The following is a 24,284-nucleotide window of genomic DNA, read 5'->3' on the forward strand; positions in this document are numbered from 1 at the left end:
CGATGGGCATCCGCACTAAAAGGCGGGTAGCAGCGGACGCTGTGCGTCGACGCTGGACATGGAAGGTACACAATAAATGCATGCCTTAGAAGCAGGCGGGAGTAGCGAGCATTGTGCATCGATGCTGGACATATAGCTGCCATCTGTAAACACTTTCCCGCAGCATAAGGGCATCCACCGCCATTAGTGGGCATCCGCGCGAAAAGGTGGGTAGCAGTGGACGCTGTGCGTCGACGCTGGACATGGAGCCATCTTCCGCAAACATGTTGTATACGTTACGATAGTCATCAGTGTCGTTTTAGCAGTAGAGAGCAATATTCTTGAATATCGGGAATAGGGGTAAGCCGAGATGATGGTGGCAGGTGGAGCAGTGGATGAATGTCTGATAAGCAATTCCTGGAAGCTGCATTTCCTTCTCTACGTGAAAATGTTGTCGCAGTGGAGAAGTATGCTCACCTGGAGCCGCTCACAATTCCTTCTAAGGTCACTATCTTTGTGAAAGAATCTAACCCCGTCGCCTCGGTGTCGGGTCTCGGCCCCGCTGCCTGGTGTCTCGGGCTTCTCCAATGCATGGTTTATCTTAGATCTAGAGTTCCGAATCCCAGTGGAACAGAGCTTAATACCAGCAAGTCTACCATTGGGCCCGGAAGTGCATATACTGCAGTCGCGCGCCAGCTGCAGTACAGTAGTAGGTATCAGAGACCGTAGCTTATCGTCCTCACCACGTCCGTTTCACCACCCGCTCCGTCAGCTCCTCCAGCGCACTCTTCGCGTCGCTATCCGGCAGCAACGCCAGCACCTCTCGCGCCTTCTCAGCGTGTTTCCGTGCCAAGTCGCGTGTCCGCTCCAGCCCGGATGACCGCCGTACAAGGTCTCTTGCCTGCAAGACGGAGATCAGACACCACTCAGATTGGATTGGATAGCACTTACGAGCTCGACGTCCCCCTCTTGCTCGAACTTGCGCTTGATCAAGGGACCCATCTCTGGATGCTCCTCCCACGCGAACAGAGCCGGTCCCGTTGCGAGCCCGAGCTGCAAGTCTGCCCCGCCCGGTTTGCCCAGCGTAGCTTCGCCAGCCTCATAGTCCAAAATGTCATCCACAAGCTGCGAAACCCAGGGTAAGACGGAACACGACAGCGCGAAGCCACAGAGCACGCACCTGGAACGCGATACCAAGATTGCGGCCATACGCATAAGCCACCTCTTTCCACACCTCGCCCTCCGCGCACCCGCCGAGCACAACCGCAGCGCGCGCACCCTTCGCCATCAGACTCGCCGTCTTCAAATACGTTTTCTGCAAGTACACGTTGAGGTAATCGCGCCCGAGACTCGGCGCCTCCGCGACGCCCAGCTCGTCTCCGTGCACGGACTTGAGCTGCAGGATCTCGCCCTCGACGAGATTCGCGATGATGCTCGCAATGAGCTCGACGACCTCGCTGTCCCCGAGACGTGAGAGCGCGGCGCTGGTGCGCCCGAGGAGGAAGTCGCCCGCGAGGATGGAGAGCTTGTTCCCGAACGCGGCGGGCGCAGAGGGCACGCCGCGGCGGAGGGGCGAGCGGTCGATGACGTCGTCGTGGAGAAGCGACGCGACGTGTATCATCTCCACGATCTGCGCGAGGCGCATCTGCGTCGGGAGGAGGCACGGCGTGGGTGCGAGTGGGGAAGCGTCGCGTCGCGGGGGAGGCGGGGGCAGCGGCGGCTGCGATGGCGGGCGCGGTGGGCGCAGCGAGAAAGAGTTTTGAAAGGACGCGGTGTAGTCTGGCATGCTCGGGTTCCAGTCGTTGAGCACATCCGGGCGGTTGAGGGGCCGGTCGAGCTCCTCGGTGCGCCCACCGGCGCCCTCGCACTCTGCTGCCCACTGCTTGGCATGCCAGTTGCCGCCAAGGCCGTTCGTAGCCTGCGAGAAGAGGAGGACGAGCAACGGCCTCAGCTGTTTTGAGGGGTGGAGGAAGTAGTACTTTGCAATTTCTGTGAGCGATGGGTGAGATGAACCCAGGAGGTTGAGGAGGGTTCCGCGCAGGTGCTCCAACTGTGAGGAGAGCATGGTATACGGGTCGGGGCGCGCTGGTGGTTTTGGCGGGAGGGGGCTAGAATATACGCGGTCATCGCAGGCCTGCGTTTGTGGTTCTGCGGGTAGAGACCGCTTCTGCTGAGCATGGACGGTGAATTTTCGAGATGGGCGTGTGACTGTGCGTGAAGAGGAGCTGGTTGGAAGCGATGCGCGCATTCCGGGGAGAGAACATTTTCGCATGACCAAGGCAAGGACACAACTACCAGCGTCGCGAGGTATCGTCTAAAGCTCGGGGAGCTCGCGGTCACGGAGGTAAAGTCTCTGAACAGTGAACGATGGACGCGCAACGTCACGGTTGGCGGCGAGTCGACACGTCCCCGTGCCCAGCCTACAATTAATGCTACTGAAAATTCTCAAAAAATTCACTGGTTCGCAGAGTTCAACCGCCAGTACTCGGATCATCACATTCCATGTCACCTATGGCTCCGTACCTACAGTAGCTACTAGGAAGTCATGCGAGATGCACACTTCGTATGACTTCTATCTACGTCTCGGCAAACATACGTCGGGCGCGCAGGGAACTCCGAGCAGCACCTCGCTACGCGAGACGTGGTTTACGCTCTTGCTATAATTGCTGCTCGAGAGCGAGGGTATTTGTAGAGACCGAGCCCGCTCAGCGAACGCGTCATAACTCCACCCGACCACGCCGCGTGGGCCGAGCGCTGGATGTTCGTGTGCAGTAGGTTACGTGTGCAGCCTAGCAGGGCTAATCCAGGGAGAATATTAATGTCAACATGATGTACCGCGAAATATAACCACTGGGTGATGACTAACCTTCTCCGGGAGCGCACCGGACTCAGTCGAATTTCACCGTGTCGCGCGCTCAGGGCGCGGCTTCACAAGGGGCACCGGCGATGCAGCCAGACGTTCGCGCAAGCTGCCAATGGGTCTCTCGAGATGCCTCACCAGCTCTCTTGCCTGTCGTCAGCGTTAGCATCGCAAAGACAAACTGAAACATAACGGACTACCTTGCTCTCGAGCTCGCTCCAGGGCACTGAGTCATCAGCGTTCACCGCGAGCAACATGAACGGATCATCATCATCCTCCTCCCCCTCTTCCTTCGGTCCCTCCTCCTTCAGGCCGACAGGCAGAACGACGATCCGCCCGACCTACAAAACAGTCAAAACTCGCGCCATCTCCCACATATGCGCAGACGCACCTCGCTAGCGACCATCCCGATCCCCTGCGTCTTCGTCTCCTGCCACACCTCCCCGCCGAGGCCGACGACGACACGGACGTGGTCCTTTGGCGTGTACGCGTCCGCGGAGTACGAGATGAGCTCGCCCTGCGGGGTGAACAGCACCGCGGTGTGCAGCGCTGGCAGCTCGAGCACCTGCGAGAGCAAATTGCGCACATTCGTGAGGTTCAACATGTCAATAAGTCGAAGTGGCAGTCCAGACGCGCTCGGACGCGCCGATCATCCAGCTCCCAGGACCCTGATCACCCCGGGTAAAGCTACAGGAAAACTATGCGAAACGTACATAACATAACATAAAGAAATAGATGACGAAGACTATAGACAAGCTCGACGATGTACACCAAGTACATTAATTACTTCTGCGGCCAATAAGCACTCGAGGTCCAAGATTGACTTACGCTTTCACTTTTCTACACTGGCACTCCTCACGTACGCTTCTGCGACTGGGGAGCAATTGGATCGTCACGATGCCATTCACATAACAAACAGCAACTGCACGCACCAAGTACGCCATGAGTTGTTGGTAGGAAGGCTGCGAGGCAGAAGGCCCCGTAGGCATACCAGGTGGCGGCGACGCCATCATTGGTCCAGATTGCATCCCGTACGAGGCAGGAGGCGGCGGCGGCATCGAGGGCTGTGCTGCCTGAGCAGGCGGCGCCTGTCCGCTCTGTTGCAGCAACGCAAGAATATTTGATGGGAAGTTGGCCAACGAGCCAGCAGGCGGCGCAGAGGGCTGGGGCGTCGATGATTGCGGTGGCATTGAGTACGGAGAGTTCGCTGCTTGGGCAGGCATGCCGCTCGGGGGATATGTAGGGTGCTGCGGTGGAGGCATTGGCATGGGCGGCGGAGCATAGTATGACGGCGCGTTCGTTACTGGCTGTGCCATCGGGGGTGGCTGCATCGCTGGTTGGGGTGCCGGGGCCGCCGGCAGAGCAGCGGGTGCTCCAGCACCGCTCTGCGGCTGTTTCAGAGCGGCCAATAACTGTGAAGGACATCAATAAGGATTCGCGAAGGGAACAGACTTGCGCATTGCTCACCTGTTGCACCTTCTTCGCTTGCTCCAGGCGTTCGTCAACAGGCTAGTAATATAGGTCAGTATCATTTTCATGAGTATCAAGTTCAGACTCACCGGGGGAGGCGCGGCCTGCTGCGCATACGGGGGCGGGACAGGGGGAGTGCCATAGCCAGAGGGACCGGACGGTCCAGTAGGAGGTCCATAATTAGTCCTACTATCAAACGATTCATCATAACCCCTGCCACGTCCGTTCCTGCCGTATTCGTCCTCGTAAGAACGTCCACGATCGCGATCTCTGCCCCACTCGCTTCGACGATCCCAGTCGTCGCTGCCATATCCTCTGCCCCTGCCACGCCCACCGCGACCGCCACGACGCCCGCGTACCGGAGGCTCATCCCAGTCACGTCCTCGGTCGTATCCTCTGTCGACCCGAGCGAGTCAGAAAATAGGTCAAGAGCATGCAGGTAATGAGCGTACCGAGGAGAAGCAGCGCGGGGATCATCGCTGTCAGACCCGAAGACGATATCCATTACTCCATCCTGGAGACCCTGGTGCCGCAAGCGATCGTGTGCCTCCTCACACGCCTACAGGAAAACGTGAGACAAAACATCCAAAGACACTCAATATCCACTTACTCTTGTATCATAGAATTCAACGTATCGCTGACTGATGGAACAAAAGTCATCATGGGTCGATGAGAACTCGAAGACTGAATGGCTGCACGCACTCGGTTCGATCTCCAGCAGGCTTCACAGACTTCACATCTCCAAACTGTTGGAACTTTCGCCGAACTTCGTTATCGTCAATTGCTTGACCTGTGGCTGAATTCCTTAACGTGACAAGTAGTGTGCCTTGCAGTTGCTGGCGCAGAATACGTTGAGCCTGGTATTCAGTCGAGTATCGCCCAGATGCATACCTGATTTTTATCGGACTTGTCTCCTCGGGAACTGTGATCGTCACGAGGTAATGAATAGTGAACATCGATCTGGAACGAAAACTCATTCTCAAATTCTGGCTGGCTTGCAGACTCGAGCAAACTCACTGGACGCCCACTAATCTCTGACCCCTGCAGCCGTTCCCTGGCGCGTTCCGCGGCGCGCAAATCAAACTAGCAAACACGCATCGCATCAGTTCCTACCCACATTTCCGGCCGGACGATTGACTCACGTAAGTAACAAATACCATCCCTCGGTTTGCAATCAGATCGAAAAATGTGCGAATTTCGCCGTGCTCCTCAAACAGACGACGTACATCATCGCTGTTGGTCTCATACTGTAAAACGGATTGAAGGGCATCTCATCAGCTCTGAGCTCTTTCTATGAACCCACAGAGAGCGTCGGATGACCCCGAGGTCCGGTATCGGAGAGTTGAACTTGCCTTAATGTTGCGAATGAACAAGGTACGACATGGACGTTCTCGCTGAATCCGCTCTTCGATTATTGAGTCGTGGACTTTATCGTCCCTTTCACGACGGTGAATGCGCTTCGGTGGTCGACCACCATAACTACCCTGACCAAACGAAGGACCTGAACCGTCTATCGGGGTGAATCGACATGTGAGAACGGTTGTTACATGGACGACGTGGCCAAAAATAATCGGAGAACAGAAACTTAGCACGCTGGAAACAGACGGGAGAGATAGAGCAAGGCCTCAGCTCAAAGGTAGCACAGGAGAAAAAATCTCTCCGAATAATTAGATGCAGCGACGGCGGTAGTTGTGTCACAAAGTTCAGTTCCAAGAACCCCAGAGGGTGAAGCAGAGAACTGTCCAAAGCTCGAGCTCACACGATGATACGCGCTGACTGACGGCTCAAGGTTTGATAGAAAGATACTCAACACGCAACGCCTGACTCCTGACTCGCCTCAAATCCTGAGGCCCTGAAACTCATGCTCTTAAGTTCGACGTGATTTTCAAGCGCACCTTCAAATTCACCGAAATCTTGATTGTAGCGACCAGAAGTATCAGGCGAGGAGTATTGCCCCGGTGTTGCTGAATTGAAGTTGCTATTCTGGTAGAAGGGATCTTGCGCGGGCCCAGATTCATACGTGTTGTAACCATTCATGTCGCCTTGTGAAGGACCTTGATCATATGGTGTAGCACCTCCGTCATAGACCCCATAGGAGCTGCCTCCGCCTCCTCCTCCGCCTCCTCCACCACCTCCGCCTCCACCACCCCGCCCACGGCCAAAACCTCGTCCGCGGGGGCCACCGCGCTCAGAAAAGCGATGGGATCTGTCTGGACCAAACGACGGACCACCTCTTCGCGGAGATGGATTCTCATACGGCCCACCATATGGATGGTGTCGATTCATTTTCTTAGCGCCTTCGACTTGTGGCCTTGAACCTAAGCTTGAACAATCGGCGAGACAGTCGCAGTAGGTTCTGCAAATATTCTGCCAACGGCTAAAGCGAGCTCAGACGATGTGGCGAACGTCGGCTTCACGCAGTGTGATGTGATTGATGGCCTCAAGTCGAACACAGAGGAGGGGAAGGATGCCAGCGAGGCGACGATGAGGGAAACAAGTCAAGTCAGGCGGTTTCAAATTTTCACGGTTGGTATCGGCGTGGCACCGTGAGAAATGTTCCTTTTTAGGAGGGGTCGGCATCGCCTCCGCCACCCGTATCTCCACCAGTGCTCTCAGTTCCATTCCATCCCAAGTGCTATGTCAAAACAACATCAGTTCAAGCTTGTCTTACTCGGTGAGTAGCATATGCACATCCTTACATTGCTTGAAGAAGTTAACATCACCGACAGGAGAGTCGGCCGTTGGGAAGTCAAGGTATTGCGTCAGGCTTCACACTATTGCCGGTGTGCTAAGACTCGCTTTGCCCAAGTCTGGTACTGCGTTTTGTGAAGGACCAGTTCGATGATTACCGGGAGAGCACTATTGGGGGTATGTCTGCGTTGCTTGCACAGGTCACCTATTGAAACACGTGGTAATTTTGTAGCTGCGTTCTTGACACAGACGGTAACGTTGGATGACCAGACCACGGTCAAATTTGAGATATGGTACGTCACCTTCTATCTAGCCTGCGTTAATGTTATCAACAAGGTGTGTAGGGATACTGCTGGTCAAGAACGATACAAGGTGTGTGACGATTACGCCTGTGCTCTAGGCCCGTGCTGACCATGATGCGTAGTCTCTCGTATGTACTCTGATTCTGCGTGAATTGCCTCTATATTCATTATTCTTCAGGCACCAATGTACTATCGCAATGCGAACTGCGCTGTCGTAGTGTACGACATCACACAGGCAGCATCACTGGAGAAGGCTCGGTCATGGATCCGTGAACTCCAGCGCCAAGCGGACCCATCTATCGTGATCACTCTCTGCGGTAACAAGTCCGATCTTTCTGCGCGACGTCAGGTCTCAGAAGAAGAAGCGAAGAAGTACGCCGAGGAAGAGGGCTTGATGTGGGGCGAGACGAGTGCGAAGACCGGTGAAGGCGTCACAGAGATATTCACTGCAATTGGTCTGTTGGAATCTCTATCCCTACCTCAATAATTCTGCGTCCTAACCATGACTACAGCCAAGAAATTGCCATTGACAGTGGCTCCATCTGCAAGAGGAGCCAGACCAGGAGCACCGGGCAGAGCAGGAGTCGATCTCAATAGGCAGGCAAATACCACGCCGGGTCAGGGGGAGCAGTGCAATTGCTGAAGAACCATCCTGCCTGCTGCACCGCTAGTGCCCGTCTTGGCTCTGTGAACACGGTGCTCACCTCTTGTTCAGTTTAACCCCGATGTCTTCCTTTCGTGATGCGTTACTCTTTATCCGTCTTGCTAGAGGTAATGATCAAGCGCCTTCTCTGTATTCTAACTGTCGTACATCCCGCACATTCTCATTAACATATGGACATTGGCATGTGGACTGCATGTTTCATTGTTGCCAGATCTAGAAGACGACTGCAGGACATGACACGACAATGCAGGTAATTGTAAAACATTAGGAGAAATATTAGAAAATGCCGATCCGCAAAAAATACCCCAGTGACAGCAAAAGGTCCATGGGTCCTCACATCCTCGACTGCAGTCCGCCCAGTACAGACGAATAACTTACAGAGCCCCCGTGCGATCAACACGCCAAAGTAAAGAAGATACTGAGCCTCTCGAGCTGGTTGACACACCAGACGATCTAAGCCGGAGTCTCCAAATTCGCAGCAATGAATTCCATGAAGGTGGCATCCTCAGGAAAGTCAAAAGTCTTCGACTGATGGCACAACATCGCCTGTACGATGTCGAACCACTTTTCCCGTTTGGCGAAATTGATCAGCGAGACGGTCGAGTTTATGAAGGGCACTGGGACGACGGTGTAGTCCTGGTATTGCTCGTTGGTGTGTATGATGTCTCTGAGGTACCTCTCGATGTGTGGCACGCAGGGCACATCATCAGCTTGCTCCGGAGCCAAAGGGCGACCTGAAGACTGGATGAAAGTCGAGAGGATGTCTAGCCGTGCTTTGCGCGAAGTATCCGCCCAGGTTGGGTGCAGCTGAGGAACGCAATCACTTGAAAGCACGGAAACCACCGTGCTCGCGCTCGACACGTTGTTTAGCAACTTGCACGACTGAGCAAAATTCATAAATTTAGTAATGTCCACCAACGAAAGTTGGGATTTACTGACCTCTGCAACGCAAATCCAGAAATCCACCATGTTGGCTCTCTTTTTTGATGAGTCTGCACTGAGGATGCTCGACTTCACCCAAGCGCCAAGCTTGTGATGAGTTGCGCGCAATGTAATCAAATCTGCAACATCGTCGCGCGACCTTCCCCAATCAATGCACTGCTGGGGACGTATCTTCGAGTAAAGCCGGTGCTCGTACATGGACAGATGCTGCCCCACCACGGCAGGATCCATCCTCAGGAGTTCGATTTTCGCCTTTCTCAAATTCTTCTTGCCCGGAACGGCACGGCTTACTCCAGACATCTTCCCGCACAAATATCAGTCGAGCGCACCTGAGGATAATAGATAAACTCTTACAAGGCGCTCGACAGACTGTATCATCGCTTGCGCCGTGACGGCGAGTAGAGGCGGCGCAGTGACGGAGGATAGCAGATCCACCACCTGTCTGACGATCTGTCGGTCGTATTGGTACATTCCATATTCCTCGGACCATATTTTCAATATAGATAAGACTCGTGACTGCAACGGGTGGAGTTTCGTCTCCTCCCATTGCTCGAGTTCCTTGGGACCCAGACCGGCAGGGGCAGTCATGTGGAATTGCTTCGAGAGAAAGTTGAACGACTCTTCGGCAGTGGTAAAAGTCCTGAAAGTCATCAGGAATATACGGTGAAATTTCATGTAAGGTGGAGGCCATGCTGAGTATGGAAGATGAGACAAGCTTGTTCCGCTGTAGAATGATTATACTCACCGGGGTCGTCGGTCAATTTCTCCAGAAGGTTATGCAACGAACCAGCAGTTACCATGCCGTCATGTCTCACCTGGATCTCATGCGATTGCTTCAACACATCCGACCACTGCCCTGTGGCCGCCCGCGAAAATGAATCGAGCGTCTCAGCAATGAGCGGAGAGCCTAATTCTTCGACGTTCTTGGTCTCGAAGAGTGTAGAGAGTCGATTGAGAGAAGAACAATCGTCAATAAGGACTGGTCGTGGACGACTGTGCCGGGCTGTAGACGACGTTGGTGAAGGCAAGAGATGCTTGTGCAATGAAGATGCCGAATCGTTGGGAGCTGGTGGACCTCTGGACGGAGGAACCTGGAGCATTCGATGGTTAGATGACCCGGGATTCGGGATGAGTCTCGACATGATGCCATTATCAGGGGAGGAGTCACTATCTGAGTCGTGGAAATTCAATGGTGTGCTGTCGATGCCTTCGTGAGGAGGGATGAGCGGACTGAAGGCGAAGGGAGCACAGTCTTTGGCAGACTGGCTGAACAGCTGCATTACTGGCGCCTGCATGAAAGATCAAAATCCGTAATTGATTGAGCAGTAAAGCTATTCGCGAACTTGTTCATCGTCTGGCAACGGTACCCAGTCTTGCTCGCCCGTCTCTCCTCCAGGAGAGGCGATCAATAGTTGGCCGCCCTTCGGGATAACAGGAGAGCCGTACATCTTCCTGATATGATCGTATATCCTCTTTTCCCCGTTGGAACCAAGTAGTTTGTTCTCGGAAATGGCTTCCACGAAGGTGCTGGGGATCCATCCGACACAATTATGACCAGGCCGCACCGCAGCCCACCATCCCTATGAGAGGATTTCAGTTACCTCGTACGAGAGCAGTCTACATAAGATAACTGAGGCTTACGGTGTTCTCCCGCTTGATAATGTCCAGGATCTCGTTCTTCTTGAAAGATAGTTGATCTGGATCGTCCGAGGTAAAGTCGTAAAGGCAAAGGACATGAAATGCATCAGCTGTAGATGGACCACAAGAAGATATAGTAGCTGCACTGATAGCTGCACTGAAGGGGGCAGATGACAGTGTGGAAGCTGGTGTATGCAGCGACCTTTTGTAGCTACATAGCGAAGAATCGATCCATAGACGAGGAAGCTGGCTGCCCCGTTTACGTGACGGCATGCACGAAGAGGCCATTGAGGAATATACACCTCGGTATACACACGATAACGTAGATGGATGTCGAGTGAGGGTGGGGTATCCGGTGAGCTCTCAGCTCAGACACGGTCTTGATGAGCAGACAGAGAGCAATCGGGCTTTTGTTCGACACCAGTATACCATGGCGCTCCGGGCACGACATCCGATCGCCCGTACCGAGCAACCATCATCGTTGAGTGATCTCAGCACGTGCGAGGATATACCGAACGCCTCGCCACGAGCCAACGAAGTATGCAGAGCACACTTCAGCCTCAACTTGCAGGCAGTGGGGACAGTTCGGACTGCGACGCGGTGAGCTAGCTGTGAGATGTCATAAACGAACTTCTTTGCGCAAGACAACCTTTCCCAAAAGTCAGCCTGCCAGTGCTTCATCCCGAGATTATCAGCGAGGCGATGTGCAGATGTCAGAATCGTCCGGTCCAACTATAACTTGAAGCTGACAAACATAATCCACATCATCACCATCATGCCGTGCAATGGATGGTCACATTCAGGCATTCGCAAAGATCCTGCAGCTTCGGGGCCCTGCATCAATGATCGTATATGCAGCACGGGCACCTGTCCTTTGCAACAACTTCTGCGTCTTCCTGCGACTGCCGCGCAGTTATGTACCCAAGCCTGCCAATCGTACTCGAGATGAGACGGAACCGTTCACCAACCCACACCAATGATTGACTTCAACCTCGGGTCTGACGGTAAGAATAGGTCGACAGAACGGGTAAGTCATGACGAAGTCTGAAGGAGGTGGGCGGAGAGCTGTAAGTAAAAATGCGTAGAACGGAGACCATAGAACTGCAGCCTATCAAAGGGAGAATACCACTAAAACACACACCTACGAGGCGCAGTGCTCACTATCATCAGGTGAAGATCAAGACGGGTGGTGAATGACCGCGCAAAGGTACAGATCCCGCCAGAAAAGAGTGACATGCTCTGTCATTGGCGGCGGGTCCATTGCAATTTCAGTAGACAGGTAGAGCAGCCAAGGTGAACATGGGAAGGTTTCCACGTCTGTCGAGAATACCCATGATAGTTTCCTTGGTAGCGAGAGAACGTTATGAGAAAATGTCGGTGAACGCTGCTGCTTGATCATGATGCATGCCGAAGGGAGCCCTTTTCCAGTACTTAGCTCTCGTGAGAGTACAGTGTGTAGATGCTGAACAGATAATCCGGGAGGTGATGATCACAATTGCGCGACGGATGGCCGCGGCAGGGAGGCCGAAGATTAGATCAGAGAAATCAAGCGCCCTTATCTCCTACAGCATTCTCCCTCAGCCTCGACCTGCAGGATGGTGCCGTGGGTTCCTGCCAAAGCAAAGGTGAGCCAAGATCCGCTGTAGCTCAAGTAATTGTTTTTCCTGACCCCGCGACCCCTACAGGTCCAACTCCGGTACTCTCACCTGTGGTTCGAGGCCTAGCAGCTCATTCTTATGCATCGGATTTCAGGCTGGGTGTGCAGAGGCTGCGTACCCTGCAGGAGAAGAAGAGCGCGCAGGCTAAAGCAGCGAGACGCGACATTGCTTTTCTACTTGAGAAGGGGAAGCTTGAGACGGCCAGGATTAAAGTGGAGAACAGTGCGTGCTACAGTCGCTTCTCACTGCAGCATCCTCATTCGTTGTCCAGTCATCCACGAAGACATTTACGTAGAGTTACTGGAACTATTGGAATTGTATTGTGAGTTGTTAATATCGCGATTCGGACTGCTGGATCAGAAGTGAGTGCACCTGCGACGCCTCTTCAGAGGATTCACGGGCTGATTTAGCTAGCACGCGGGAACCCGATGCCGGTGTAAGTGAAGGAGTTTGTGCCATAATACATGCGGCACCTCGGACCGAATTGAAAGGTAATGCAACCCGTGAATATCCCGGTTTACATTCTGACCGCACATCATCTGAAGAATTGCAGGTCTTACGTGACATGCTCATGCACAAATACGGCCGCGAGTTCGCGATTGCAGTCATGGAAAATCGCGATGGCTGTGTCAGTGAACGGGTGAGTTTATTACGTCCTAGCTGGAAGTTAGGCGAAGTTGTAACTGTTCATTAGGTCACACGGAAGCTGGCGGTTTTTACACCAGGTCCATCACTGGTAGACGCGTATCTTGCTGAAATCGCCAAGGGATACGGCGTAGACTGGTCTCCCCCAGAATATCCCAACCACGACACCGACGATGCCGGCGGAGATGGTGGAGTCAAGGTAAGCCCCCGTCTCTATTCTCCTCGAGCGCCGCGCTGAAGGACATGCCAGGCGGCCATCGTTGATGGTAAAGAAGTTCCCGAATCTCCCAAGCCAGTTGACTCCGTCACCATCTCGGCGGAAGCCAGGAGCGCTGGCGTGCGGACACCGAAACTCCCTGAGCTGCCACCCACAGAAGAAGAGGACATACCTAGAGAGAAGGAGAAGGTTGTCAAGGAACCTCCTAAGCCTGTCAAGGAAGAAGATGACTTTGAGACCCTAGCTAAACGCTTCGAGGCCCTGAAGAAACGATGACATCGGACATGTGGTGAACATATTCCCGCCGATGATAGTATGTATGCGTCATGAAATGTTCGTGTTTGTGTAGCCATAAATTTTTCTTCAATCTCAAGGACGTCTTGATCGTCGTTGATGCCAAATGTATTTATGACTGCAAGGCCTGATAGATGATTCGCACACTGATCATCTACAAAATCGTTCCGGTGCTCGAACTGGTGGGTGTCGTATATGCATGATGTTGCACAACCAGGAGCTGGCCAATATAGTGAGTCTTCACTTTTGGGGCATAGCTCATGGCATTGACACATCTTGACTACCGCATCATGTAGACGAAGACTTGGCAGCAATTATTGGCACATTCGCAAGTGTTGAGAATTTGAATTGATATACAAGTCCAAGTGCAGCACTTCATATACCTTTTTATTCTGACAGTACTGCCGTACCCGGGCCTTGATCTAGGTGGTGTTAACTTTTCAACGTTGGACGTTGAACAACTGCACGGCTCATTAGTGACTCATGCTCCGGGCTCCGCGATAGAGCAGCGGACAGATTTGACTCTCCTACACGAGGCCCGAAAGTCTTAGCACTTGCTAGCTCCGCCGGCACCATCTGACATGCACTATGTGCACTGTGGTAGGGCATGTCTGAACAGAACCAGCATAGGTTTTGGACCGCAATTCCGATGGTCACAGGGGACGCGGATGAATCCTTCTGGGCCGGTGCCAAGCGCGCAGAGCACCCAAGGTCTGGATGATAGCGCGCAGGAAGCTGTTTGCACGAGTTAAGGAACGCAACGGCAGGCTAGACCCTGAAGTATTGACCGTTCGTCCGTACGGAAGCTTTCCGTGCTGCTATTCTGAGTGGTGTTTTCTCCGCATCCCTTGGTGAGTAGGTCTCAAAGCTTTCGGTGAATGTACGTGGTTTATTGGACGATCAAAATATTTGGTCGACAGGCGACCATTCGCTTAAGATGGCACAGTATGTCATACGAGCCGAACACACCAAGATAGCACAGGTGACTGTCCGTGAGCGAGTCTGGCGAGATTAAAATCCATGAGCTCACGCGTGGAGGTACCTCTCGAATATTCATTCTCAGCTTCTTGCCTTGTGATTCCCATGTTGCGATCTCCCGCATCATAGCGGACTCCTGCCGCAATCAGAGCCCAACGTGGTTCGTTGCGAGCACCACAAAATGTGCGACCTGTTAGTCCGATACAGGGGCGTCTTTGTGCACGAATCTGACTGTGGTTTGTAACAACCTGGAGGAGAATGGATGGCTATCCGAATGTCCTGATATGGAACAAACACTCACCTTCTCGATCGATAATACCGCGGCAACGGAAAGCAGATTTTTAGCCTGGTCGTTCCGATACTCTAGGTGGAGCTGACACTATCGCAGTGATGAACACGCTCACGGCAGGCCCGAACGTACACAGGGTGCAACAAGTTGGCGAAACAATCCGCTGATGCTTCGCTTGTGAATAAATATTGCTAAAGTATATGGCACTGCACTGCCGATTCGGCCTGAATAAAAATTGACCGCCAGTGCGCCTGCTAGACTGTCAAAAGTGAGGACACACTCAGTCGGCGGTGTTCAAGACCGAGGATCAAGCGTGTAGCACGGTCGGAGAGTATGAACAACTCCATCACAGCGCCAAGTAGCGCGAGCCATTCAATGACAGACTCCCAGGTCTTCCTACACGCTCTCCATGGGTGCCGGCGGTGATAGAGGGTGTTGAGATGGGCACACACATCCCAGTCAGCAGTGTGAAATACACAATACAGCATTTGCAACATGCATGTTACTCGACGTACCAGCCACTGTGGGTATGGGACTCGCATGTCCTGTTAAACAATTTGGACAGCGGCACGAGTGGAATGAATTTAGCACGGCGGCGAGTAAGAACTGACCCAACTCGGAGTGTTCAGAGCGCGAGAATCCCACGGAACGCCTGTGGGTCGGGACATAGCATACACGGACAATTGCAGGACCCTGCCACCACCTTGATCAATCAGACATGAAAAACCGAGGACTCACCATATCATAAGTCTCCAGGTATCGGAGATGCTTATCGAGCAGTGGAACGGCTGGAGCAATGCTACTACAAAAAAGTTGAAGTCTCACACTGAGCGCCCTGGGGTCATAGACGACAATTGACGCTCAGCCGAAAGGGCACAACCAAATTGCCTCTTCGGGCATATGATGCCTGGTCAAGCACATATTGGCGAACCAAGCAAACACTCTCAGAGAGCTGCTAATGAGTGCCAACCACAGGATGAACAGGGGATACAGATGGTGGCGCACAGAGTCAGAAAGACGATTGAAATACCGCGGGAATGCAGCGACCATGCAAGCGACTCACAAATAGCGCCGGTCTGTTCCATGTAATCAGTCAGAGCCGGAAGCAGACCGTCCGGTTTCCGACGATGTATTGTCACGGCTCATCACTTTTTCAGTGCGTAGGCCAGCAATATGGTAGCCGGTAAGTTCCTAGTTGAGAGAGAACTGATGATGCTCGAGAGCAACTGGAAAGTATATCCGATAGAGCCACTGGAGCGACGCAATTTGTGAAAGTAAACAATGCATCCAGGTCCAGACGGCAGTTGCGGCACCAAACTCAATTCCTCCGAACTGTGCGCAACGCGTCGCGGGAAGGTAGAGTGAGTATGTGCGAGCAGAATAGGTAAATGCAGATCCCTAAGAGGCGACGATGGAAAGCTCGAGAAGAGGTGGTGTAACGAGCGGCGAGTTCATGGCCAGAAGTCGGCAGGTTCGCAGATACTACATCTGTGCAAGATCTAGGGTGCTTGACAAATTTGACATGACCTCGCAGCGTTAGCAAAGGGAACTGGCGGGAGCAGGGACTGACGCTGTCAAACAAAGGACCGGAGAAATTATGAGAGTTAATCTCGCGCATCAGCCGAAGAGCGACCTTGCATTGCAGGGGAACACTCAACTGGAAGGTGGTAACCTTGTCAACGTTTTGGCTAGAGCTACCGGGTGTGGGGATACTTCGATCGGAAGCGGAACGAGGAAGTCAGCAGGCGAGGAAGTGGCCAGTAGCTCGTCGTGCCGTTAGACTGGCTCCGCAGAAGATGCCAGTGTTGTTCGCGGGTGTAGATTCGCTGAGGGGCGACAGATAGGAGAAAAGCAGTTCAGTGAGATGAATGCAAGTACTGTTTACGCGGCTGGTGCACAGGAAAAGGACGATTAAACATATGCTAGCCAACATGATTCCGGGAACGGGAGACGGAGATGGCGGTGAGGAGGAACTCGAGAAGAGGAAGAGTGATGCCAGAAGAGGCGAGGTCACGTGCCTCCGATGGGGACGGCGTCACGGGCGTTGGGCGTCGGTCGCCACCATCTCCTCCGCCGTGAAATTTATAATTTATACTAAAGTGTTGCCTGCCCCGCCTATATATTATAATGTTACTCTCGCACCCCATGCACGCTGTACACTCTCCGCCACCCATGTCTCCTTTCTACGACGTCTCAGACAATGATACCGACTCTCTCTCCATGCTCTCCGGCTCCTGTCCGCGTTTTGCTCCGAGCATTGCCAGTTCCGCGACCTCCAACGACTGGGAGATGCGTTCCGCGTCGCCCGTTCCTTCCGTGTTTTCCATGACAGGTTCTATGCGTGCCGCCGCGTACACACTCGAGTATGGGCGTGGCCTCAACAATTATTCGGAGATTTACCGCTTGCCGGCAGATGATGAAGAGTTCGAGCGGCTGGGTACGTTCCACCCCGGACTCTACTCGTACTTCCATCGATACTGACGCGCTGTGTTAGACCAGCAGCATGTGCTGTTTGCTGAGGTGATGGGCAAGTATCCTCCACCTTTACCGGAAGTTTTGGCCGACGATACACCTGGGGCCACAAAGACTTGCATTGATCTTGGTTGTGGAAGTGGCAGTTGGTAGGCCTCTCGCCATTCTACAATTTTCACCTTAATGAATTTGTGCGGCCCCAGGATACTGGATGTTGCTCGCGATTTTCCACACTGCAGCACGGTTGCGGTCGATCTTGTTCCCATGCAAGTGCTGTGAGTATTGTCGTGCACACCCCGAGTCGGCTGGTTGACAGTTTTCTCATCAGGAATATGCCGGCAAATTGTAGGTGAGAATGCCTCAGGGCGTGTCTCCCAACCACTCTCCAGCTCATGAACTTCGTGGATAGGAGCGAGGTGGACGACATCAATCTTGGTCTGCAACACTTTTATGGCGAATTCGACGTCGTGCATGCCCGGCTGGTCTCTTCCGGAGTGAGTGTCTCGACCCCTTCTGTCGGCGCGGATCTGTGCTGATCGAATCTTGCGCAATCTCCGTCCCCTAATGACCTTCCTTATGTGGCTATATCTGCACATCTCAGATTCGAGACTACCAAGGCTTGGTCGATCAAATCTCCCAGACTTTGCGCCCAGGCGGACTTGTTGACCTCTTGGAGTTCGACTTTCGCGTTTACAGTATAGACAAACAGCCACTTTTAGGTCAGCACGCGCCGTCGTGGTTGGCGCGATGGATGAACCATTGTCATATGGCCGTCCTCACGAGAGGAGGAGAGCCAGATGCGGCAAATTACTTGCATGGTTGGATGAGGGACCACGGCTCGTTCGAAGACGTTGTGTACAGAAAATTTTGGTTCCCGACTGCGCCATGGAGAACTGGCAATGATCCAGAGTCTCTACGTCAAAACCGCATTGCACAGGTGTTCAGGGAAGACATTTTGGTGGGTGCCTAACCTATCTGGATGTTATTCATGCCGACAATTATTTGTACCACAGGCCTTCCTAAAATCCGGACGTCCTCTCCTACTTGGAACCGGTCTCCCTGAGGTTGTCGTCAATGAGCTCGAAGGAAATGCGCGTCGTGAGCTCTTGGAAGCACGCACTCCTGCATATATTCTGGTTGAGCATGTCTACGCCCGTAAGAGGCGCCCATGACACTGGTCCTTGACCTGCCTCTGTCTCGTTACACTGTGCACATTGCTGTCGTGTAAGTCGTATTGTAGACCAACTAATTGGTTCATTTATATCCTGCACTTGCATAGTCTACATTATGCTCTCGAGTCGCTGACAAGATGTCTAGACGTCCATCCATTTCGAGTGTCATGGTGGTGAACTTTGAACAGTGTAGATTGCGACGATATGTGGTATACTCACTGATTGTCGATGGCGTGCATCCCCGGCCCGTCCACGTTATCATTTACGTTCACAGCTCACCTCGGCTTACCGGATCGCACCTTGCGATCACTAAGACGTTGACAGTGCAAATGAACGTAAGTAATCAATAGATTCAATATGCCTTTATTCACCATGTCGGCGGAGGCAGCTGCACGACCGAAACGCCGAACTTACAGAGGGTCGCACAAACGATCGGCGGCGGCTTGCGTGGGTCTACGCATCTATGGAAGAGAGTTTACGCGGCGGCATCGTTGATGGACGTATCTATTACCTCCACTCTTCCAACGTTGAATTCGTCTCGGCGATGCCAACGAAATAAATACTTATGCAGCGATAGGAGGGTGGTCGTCGAAGCGTTCTTAGGTTCTGGAGTCTAGGCCCAGAGCTACCTTCTCATCTTTGTCCGTCTCGAGGTGAGCTGATCAAGATGCTCGCATGAGATTGGGTTCTCTCACCCATCGCGGCAGCAGTGAGCCCTGCCACTTGGTGACGTAGTAGTATTACGAGCCGCCAGGATTTCGATGCGGTGAGCGAGATAGTAACTATTTAGTAGCTGGTCCTTCTTATCTCCTCTTGCATCAGAAGGCCTCTGCACAAGCTCCACTTTCCAGTACAGTTTAGCGCGAGCATCCATACGAGTGGATCATCAAGGAAGATTGAAACCACCCCGAACCTCCGAATTCCTCACAATGATCATCCGTGTCAGATTAGTAGGTAAACAGAAAGTAATAGATGTCTAACTTTGCGGTGGTGCCGATTGGCCTCTGAAACAAGAGGAGGGTTCTTTTGACCGTAAGTTTGACAGAAAATGAAAATGACCAGTTGACCATAGTCTTTTACTTCACATCGATTTGTGTCGCCATCCCTGGTGGCCTTCCCCGACGATGCCTTCCCACAAGGTCTTCAAACGTCGCGATGAGGTTTTGCTTCCAGATTATGAATTCGAGGAGCTGGCACATACCACATGCCGCATGAGCCCCATTGTGAGTGATATCCGCCCTTGAGCTTTGAGCCGGAACCCAATATTGATGCCGCCTTTCAAGTGGGTAAGGTCTTATGCGATTACACCCCATAGTCTGCAGCCAACCTCACCGAAAAGTTTGTGTGCCAGTGAACATATCTTATAATCATGATAGCGAACATCTCGACATAGCCAAGAAATATACGAATATTGTGTCGAGAACGGGCATTCCGAGTCGTGTAAAGGACAGAAGCATTACAAGAAATGGACGTTGAGCGTTGAACACTCAGACACAGGCAGAAGAACAGACGGATTATAAACACAGACACTATTAAGATACCAGAAGCAGACCGTGCAGGCCGAACTCGCAATGGCACTACATATGCCCAAGTTGATACTGCGGCGGGGGAGAAGATGGATCGAATGCTTGCGAGCGATCAATCCTCCCGGCAATGAGTTCGATTATGTGATCGACGTCGACAGGTTGCTGAGCAGGTGCTGGTGGTTGGGCTGATGGCACAGTTAGTGGTCGAACCTGACTCTCCGGAGGAATGCTGGATGGGATGTGAGAAATGGATGAAGCCTGCGTGGCGCCTGTCGGCGACACCAGGGTTCGCACGGAGCGATCCTTCTCGTACATCATGCTCGAGAGGGCGATGATGCTCGATGCTGCATGCGAGCTCGCAGCATCGTGGGGTGCGTCATAGGGAGCGGAGGGATCGATGAATTGAACAGTCGTTGGCTGAATGAAAGGTGTTAAGTTCTTGCCTTCAGATCCATAGGCACGAACACGGCGTGACCGCCGCCACCACCAGAATGCAGCTCCAAGTAGAAGGAGTGCGGCGATGGCACCGATGATAGGACCAACTATAACGCCGACGTTGGTTTTCTTGGCTGAACCAGTAGCTCTCGGACTGCGAAAATTGGTCTGAGATCGAGTAGCACTAGACGGATAATCATCAAGAACGTACTTCGGTGTTGTAATGTTTGGGGCAAACGCGGTGATACTGTTGAGCCACAGATTATAACTATTTGGTGCCGTGCTGATCAACTCCAAGGTATGAGTCTGATCAGCATTCAAACCAGATTGGTAGAACAGTAAAGCATCGCTGACGAGCCACATTGTGCTGCCGTTGTACTGCGTACTGATTCCGTCTAATGTCTAGACAAGGAACCAAGTGACGAGAGTCTCACCACGCAGGTTCAACAGGATTGAGGAAGTACTTACCACATTGTAGATGCCGTTTCCCCAGTTCCGCGTTCCATTGATAGCTATAGCAATACCAGTGAAGTTAAGAGATACAGAAGCGCCCATGAAAGCAGTCTCGTGATAAGGTTTGGGGTCGGTGGTGTTAGGTATCTGATTGTTGAGTGGGGGAACGGACCAATTGCCCCGGTACAGCAACGAGGCGTTCATATTGTCGTAAATGACGGGTATAGGCACACTTTCACTAAAAGTATACCTGAGCAAGACAGATTGGGGGATCGCAAGCACGACGACGTACTCTTTGGCCATTTTCTGAGAAATAATCAGAGAGTCGAGCGCTAACTGCTGGGAGCTATTTGACTCTGGGCGTGCGGTCAGGTTGAGAAAATGTGTTCCTCGGCTCAAACCCTCCTGCATGAACAAGAGGTCGCCCGACAAGGGCGTCAGGTTAGAAGAGATACTGCTGTCAAGCGCGACATTGTAGGAGCTGTTCGAAGTCCCGAACACGTAAATTGATGTCCCTAGACAGAGGTCTTTAGAACAGCCGACAATGACTGACGTGTTGCGCTCACCATAGAACTGGAGCTCTACGCTGGCACCGGGGAAGGATGTTATGTGCAAGGAGGTCCCTGTAGCATAGTTTCCACCGGCAGTGTTCCATCCGCCAGACTCTGAGTACCATGGCTGCCAACCGGTGTGGGTCCAGTCCCCAATACCTCCATCCCCTGCACAGACGGGTCAATCATCGAAAATGTGCTAACGAACTATCCGGCACAGAAGAGCGCACCGTGAGGCGTGTAGGTCAAATAGGAACTGGAATCATCAATGGTGTAGTTCCAAACACTGCTACTCATCATGCTCAGTATCGTCAATACTGGTGCAAAGGGGGCAGCCTGCCTTAGGCAAGCTTATATGTCTGCCATGTTCTCCCAGCGCCTAGGGTCCTGCTCTAGTTGAGAAAATGCGGGATGCACCGATGAAACTTATTCAAGCGATTAAGCGAGGTCCATCAATGCAGCGGGAGAAGCAAGTACTGGTACTGCACGACGATCCAGTGATCATCCGGGCATACGCGCTGCTGTTGTAAGGTACGCCATAGCTTTCAATCAACCTTGCCTTGGACAACAAGATGCCTTTGCATGTGTGAATCTGCATTGACCTGATTTGTGCTGTGAGCTACGAACAGCGAGCACTATGTTGCAGAATCTCTCACAGGCTCTCTATTGACGGACCGAGGACACGGTCATTGAGACACGATTCAAGCAGCCAAAAGAGACACAATTTCAGCCAGAAAAGACACAGTACTGTGGCAACGCTCGCACGACAATTGACGCGGACGCTGAGAGTTGAGATCTGCTCAGCGCTAGCGCTGAGCGCTGAAATTGAAAGCTGGAGCTAGACGTTCACGGCATCTCGCAGACGCATGTCGGTCTACTGCCACAAAGCGCCGAAGGGCGGTGAACTTGCGCTCGCTGCCACTGCAGTGCCTTCCATATCCCGGGCGCTGAGAAGGTCGCTAACATCATGAAGACTAGTGGGATATCAAAGGACTTCGAAGGACTTTTCAGCGTCTCGCGCTGATATACTGCAACGCCGGCGGTAAGCGTATAATCGTTCGTGAACAACGGCGGACAGTCTTCACAAAATATACGGATTAGCAAGGGTGTTTGTAGAGCTTCGTACTTGAGACCGACTGATAAACGAACGTTAAGAGAATGACTTGTAAGCGAGTATCTCAAACATAGAAGGTCCATCCAAATTAATCAAAGTTACGTTCATCTACAGAGAGGGTTTAAGATGATATGAAATGCCAGAGGAACGTGTCTCACCTTGTTGGTTACCGAAGAACAGATATGTCGAAGAGAAGATGCAGAGGCTATGAAGGGTGGCTCGGAGGCATAGAATCGCGATCCGATGCCGGATGCGGTCTGTCAATTCTCTGTGCAATCAACTCGATGATGCTGTTGACATCCAGCACAGGTTGTTGCGGTTGTGGTTGCGCCACAGCAGGAAGGAGAGGGGTAGGACGTGATGTTGTTGGAACAGGCAATGGACGAGGTGGCGCAATATGGAGTACATCTGAACCAGAATGAGAAGCAGCGCCGGAGTTTGTTGGTCTAACTGCGGTGGAACTGCTCCTCGGGCTAGGTGAGGGAGGGACAGGCGTGACATGGGTAGATGGTCTCGTATTTTGAAGCTGTGAGAGGCTGCCTTTCTCCCTCACTGAACCCAGGAAAACCATTGGAGGATCCGCGTGTGTGCGTCTTAAGTGGCGAAGTTCTCTGAAATTCTGCCACCAAGGATATGGGGTGATATGATCTTCAGGGCGTATTTTGCGCCTCCGGTGGCGCATCACAATCAACGCCAATAGCACGAGAACGACAACTCCCGCCACCACAGGACCAACAATGACTCCTGCGTTGACGCTCTTTTTGACGGAGAAGTTGGAACTGGACCATGTCAGTGAAGGTGGTCAACGCGTTGTCCACACCGCAGACACGTACCTTGGTTCGATCGTGTTCTTATTAAAGACCGTGATGTAGTTCAGGATGAACTTGTCGCCGTTGGGGGACGTGTCGATCACGTCGAGGTAATGGGTCTCATTGACGTCCAGACCTCTTTGGTAGAATAACAACGAATCTCCGATCAGCCAATAACTGCTTGCATTGTATTGGCTGTTGATTCCATCCAAGGACTGTAAGGCCGCGAGAGTAAATCAATAACCCTTGATAGTATATTTTACTTACCACATTGTAGCCCGCATGACCCCAGTTCCTCGGACCTTTGACGATCACCGCGGACGCACCCGTGAAGTTCATGGACACGGATGACCCGTACTGAACAGTCTGGTGAAATGGGGATGGATCTGAAGTATTAGGAATCCCGGCAACCACTGTTGGGACTGTCCACGTCCCGTCATATTGCAGGACCTCGTAGTCAGAATTATTGTATACTACAGGAATGGGCTCCTGGGCGCTGCAATCATGTCAGAACAGCAGCGTTTGCATAAAAGTATAGGATGCAACTTACAGTGTCGCATCAGACACTACGGCGTTGTCGAACGATAGCTGTTGAGTGCTGTTGGGATTCGGTAAGGCAGTCAAGTTGACGAAGTGAGTACCCGGCGTGAGGCTGTCAGTGCCTGTGGTAAAGAGCAATTTGTCCAAATTGTCTTCAGGAGAATACTGGCGCACGCCGCCACTATCGATGGTGGCCTGATACGAGCAGTTCGCAAATCCGTACAGGGAAACGCCAGTACCTGTAGACGGTATAAATAGGAGAATCATGACGCACGTAGGCATGGACTTGCCGTAGAACTGCAACTCCACGCTAGCTCCCGGGAAAGAAGTGATATGATATGAATCGCCAGCCGCTGATTCACCTCCAACGGTGTTGAAGTTCGTCTGGGATCCAGAGTACCAGGCGATCCAACCAGCTTGCAGAGCAGCCTCTACGCCACCTTCCAGAGACCCCTCCGCTGGAATCCAAACATATAATCAAAGCATTACCCGCAGCGAATTTCATTGCTTACAATACGGGGTGTACTCCAGAACAGAGCTGTCATCAGAGAGTGAAGTTCCATACATTGCCCATTTGGACAGCGG

At 52.6% G+C, this 24,284-nt stretch overlaps 9 protein-coding genes across 9 annotated transcripts; 3 read left to right on the top strand and 6 right to left on the bottom strand.

The window, feature by feature from the left end:
• Positions 1 to 718: 718 nt before the first annotated feature.
• On the bottom strand, positions 719 to 2,227 carry SCP_0103800 (Probable hexaprenyl pyrophosphate synthase; the record flags this gene model as incomplete). Its single annotated transcript, XM_027752617.1, has 3 exons — positions 719 to 880; positions 931 to 1,104; positions 1,160 to 2,227. 3 exons carry the CDS (start codon positions 2,225 to 2,227, stop codon positions 719 to 721), a joined length of 1,404 nt encoding a protein of 467 aa, XP_027608418.1.
• Positions 2,228 to 2,878: 651 nt separating this feature from the next.
• SCP_0103810 (hypothetical protein) lies at positions 2,879 to 3,443 on the bottom strand (the record flags this gene model as incomplete). Its single annotated transcript, XM_027752618.1, has 3 exons — positions 2,879 to 2,989; positions 3,040 to 3,180; positions 3,231 to 3,443. 3 exons carry the CDS (start codon positions 3,441 to 3,443, stop codon positions 2,879 to 2,881), a joined length of 465 nt encoding a protein of 154 aa, XP_027608419.1.
• Positions 3,444 to 3,694: 251 nt separating this feature from the next.
• On the bottom strand, positions 3,695 to 6,595 carry SCP_0103820 (hypothetical protein; the record flags this gene model as incomplete). The annotated part of the gene is made up of 12 exons (XM_027752619.1): positions 3,695 to 3,712; positions 3,772 to 4,251; positions 4,307 to 4,348; positions 4,399 to 4,705; positions 4,762 to 4,868; positions 4,920 to 4,950; positions 5,012 to 5,145; positions 5,201 to 5,269; positions 5,327 to 5,392; positions 5,452 to 5,556; positions 5,662 to 5,819; positions 6,205 to 6,595. 12 exons carry the CDS (start codon positions 6,593 to 6,595, stop codon positions 3,695 to 3,697), a joined length of 1,908 nt encoding a protein of 635 aa, XP_027608420.1.
• Positions 6,596 to 6,946: 351 nt separating this feature from the next.
• On the top strand, positions 6,947 to 7,945 carry SCP_0103830 (GTP-binding protein; the record flags this gene model as incomplete). Its single annotated transcript, XM_027752620.1, has 8 exons — positions 6,947 to 6,983; positions 7,039 to 7,063; positions 7,119 to 7,177; positions 7,233 to 7,293; positions 7,345 to 7,372; positions 7,425 to 7,430; positions 7,481 to 7,757; positions 7,815 to 7,945. 8 exons carry the CDS (start codon positions 6,947 to 6,949, stop codon positions 7,943 to 7,945), a joined length of 624 nt encoding a protein of 207 aa, XP_027608421.1.
• A 474-nt stretch (positions 7,946 to 8,419) lies between these two features.
• On the bottom strand, positions 8,420 to 10,834 carry SCP_0103840 (Cell division control protein; the record flags this gene model as incomplete). Its single annotated transcript, XM_027752621.1, has 6 exons — positions 8,420 to 8,848; positions 8,906 to 9,208; positions 9,263 to 9,600; positions 9,654 to 10,197; positions 10,252 to 10,488; positions 10,550 to 10,834. 6 exons carry the CDS (start codon positions 10,832 to 10,834, stop codon positions 8,420 to 8,422), a joined length of 2,136 nt encoding a protein of 711 aa, XP_027608422.1.
• A 1,307-nt stretch (positions 10,835 to 12,141) lies between these two features.
• SCP_0103850 (Vacuolar protein sorting-associated protein) lies at positions 12,142 to 13,342 on the top strand (the record flags this gene model as incomplete). The annotated part of the gene is made up of 8 exons (XM_027752622.1): positions 12,142 to 12,171; positions 12,232 to 12,242; positions 12,299 to 12,426; positions 12,476 to 12,566; positions 12,619 to 12,695; positions 12,750 to 12,844; positions 12,899 to 13,048; positions 13,100 to 13,342. The coding sequence occupies 8 exons, from the start codon at positions 12,142 to 12,144 to the stop codon at positions 13,340 to 13,342; spliced, it is 825 nt and encodes a 274-aa protein (XP_027608423.1).
• Positions 13,343 to 16,772: 3,430 nt separating this feature from the next.
• On the top strand, positions 16,773 to 18,830 carry SCP_0103860 (hypothetical protein; the record flags this gene model as incomplete). The annotated part of the gene is made up of 10 exons (XM_027752623.1): positions 16,773 to 17,064; positions 17,122 to 17,248; positions 17,303 to 17,374; positions 17,428 to 17,448; positions 17,509 to 17,593; positions 17,701 to 18,057; positions 18,113 to 18,197; positions 18,260 to 18,323; positions 18,417 to 18,606; positions 18,660 to 18,830. 10 exons carry the CDS (start codon positions 16,773 to 16,775, stop codon positions 18,828 to 18,830), a joined length of 1,464 nt encoding a protein of 487 aa, XP_027608424.1.
• Positions 18,831 to 19,848: 1,018 nt separating this feature from the next.
• On the bottom strand, positions 19,849 to 21,834 carry SCP_0103870 (hypothetical protein; the record flags this gene model as incomplete). The annotated part of the gene is made up of 7 exons (XM_027752624.1): positions 19,849 to 20,386; positions 20,444 to 20,634; positions 20,701 to 20,923; positions 20,978 to 21,200; positions 21,252 to 21,404; positions 21,467 to 21,525; positions 21,752 to 21,834. 7 exons carry the CDS (start codon positions 21,832 to 21,834, stop codon positions 19,849 to 19,851), a joined length of 1,470 nt encoding a protein of 489 aa, XP_027608425.1.
• Positions 21,835 to 22,555: 721 nt separating this feature from the next.
• Positions 22,556 to 24,266, bottom strand: SCP_0103880 (hypothetical protein; the record flags this gene model as incomplete). Its single annotated transcript, XM_027752625.1, has 6 exons — positions 22,556 to 23,129; positions 23,184 to 23,374; positions 23,427 to 23,655; positions 23,710 to 23,938; positions 23,990 to 24,157; positions 24,212 to 24,266. The coding sequence occupies 6 exons, from the start codon at positions 24,264 to 24,266 to the stop codon at positions 22,556 to 22,558; spliced, it is 1,446 nt and encodes a 481-aa protein (XP_027608426.1).
• Between the last annotated feature and the right edge of the window lie 18 nt (positions 24,267 to 24,284).

This window comes from Sparassis crispa (assembly GCF_003851025.1).
Source record: "Sparassis crispa DNA, contig_000000F, whole genome shotgun sequence".
NCBI classification, from domain to species: Eukaryota; Fungi; Basidiomycota; class Agaricomycetes; order Polyporales; family Sparassidaceae; genus Sparassis; species Sparassis crispa.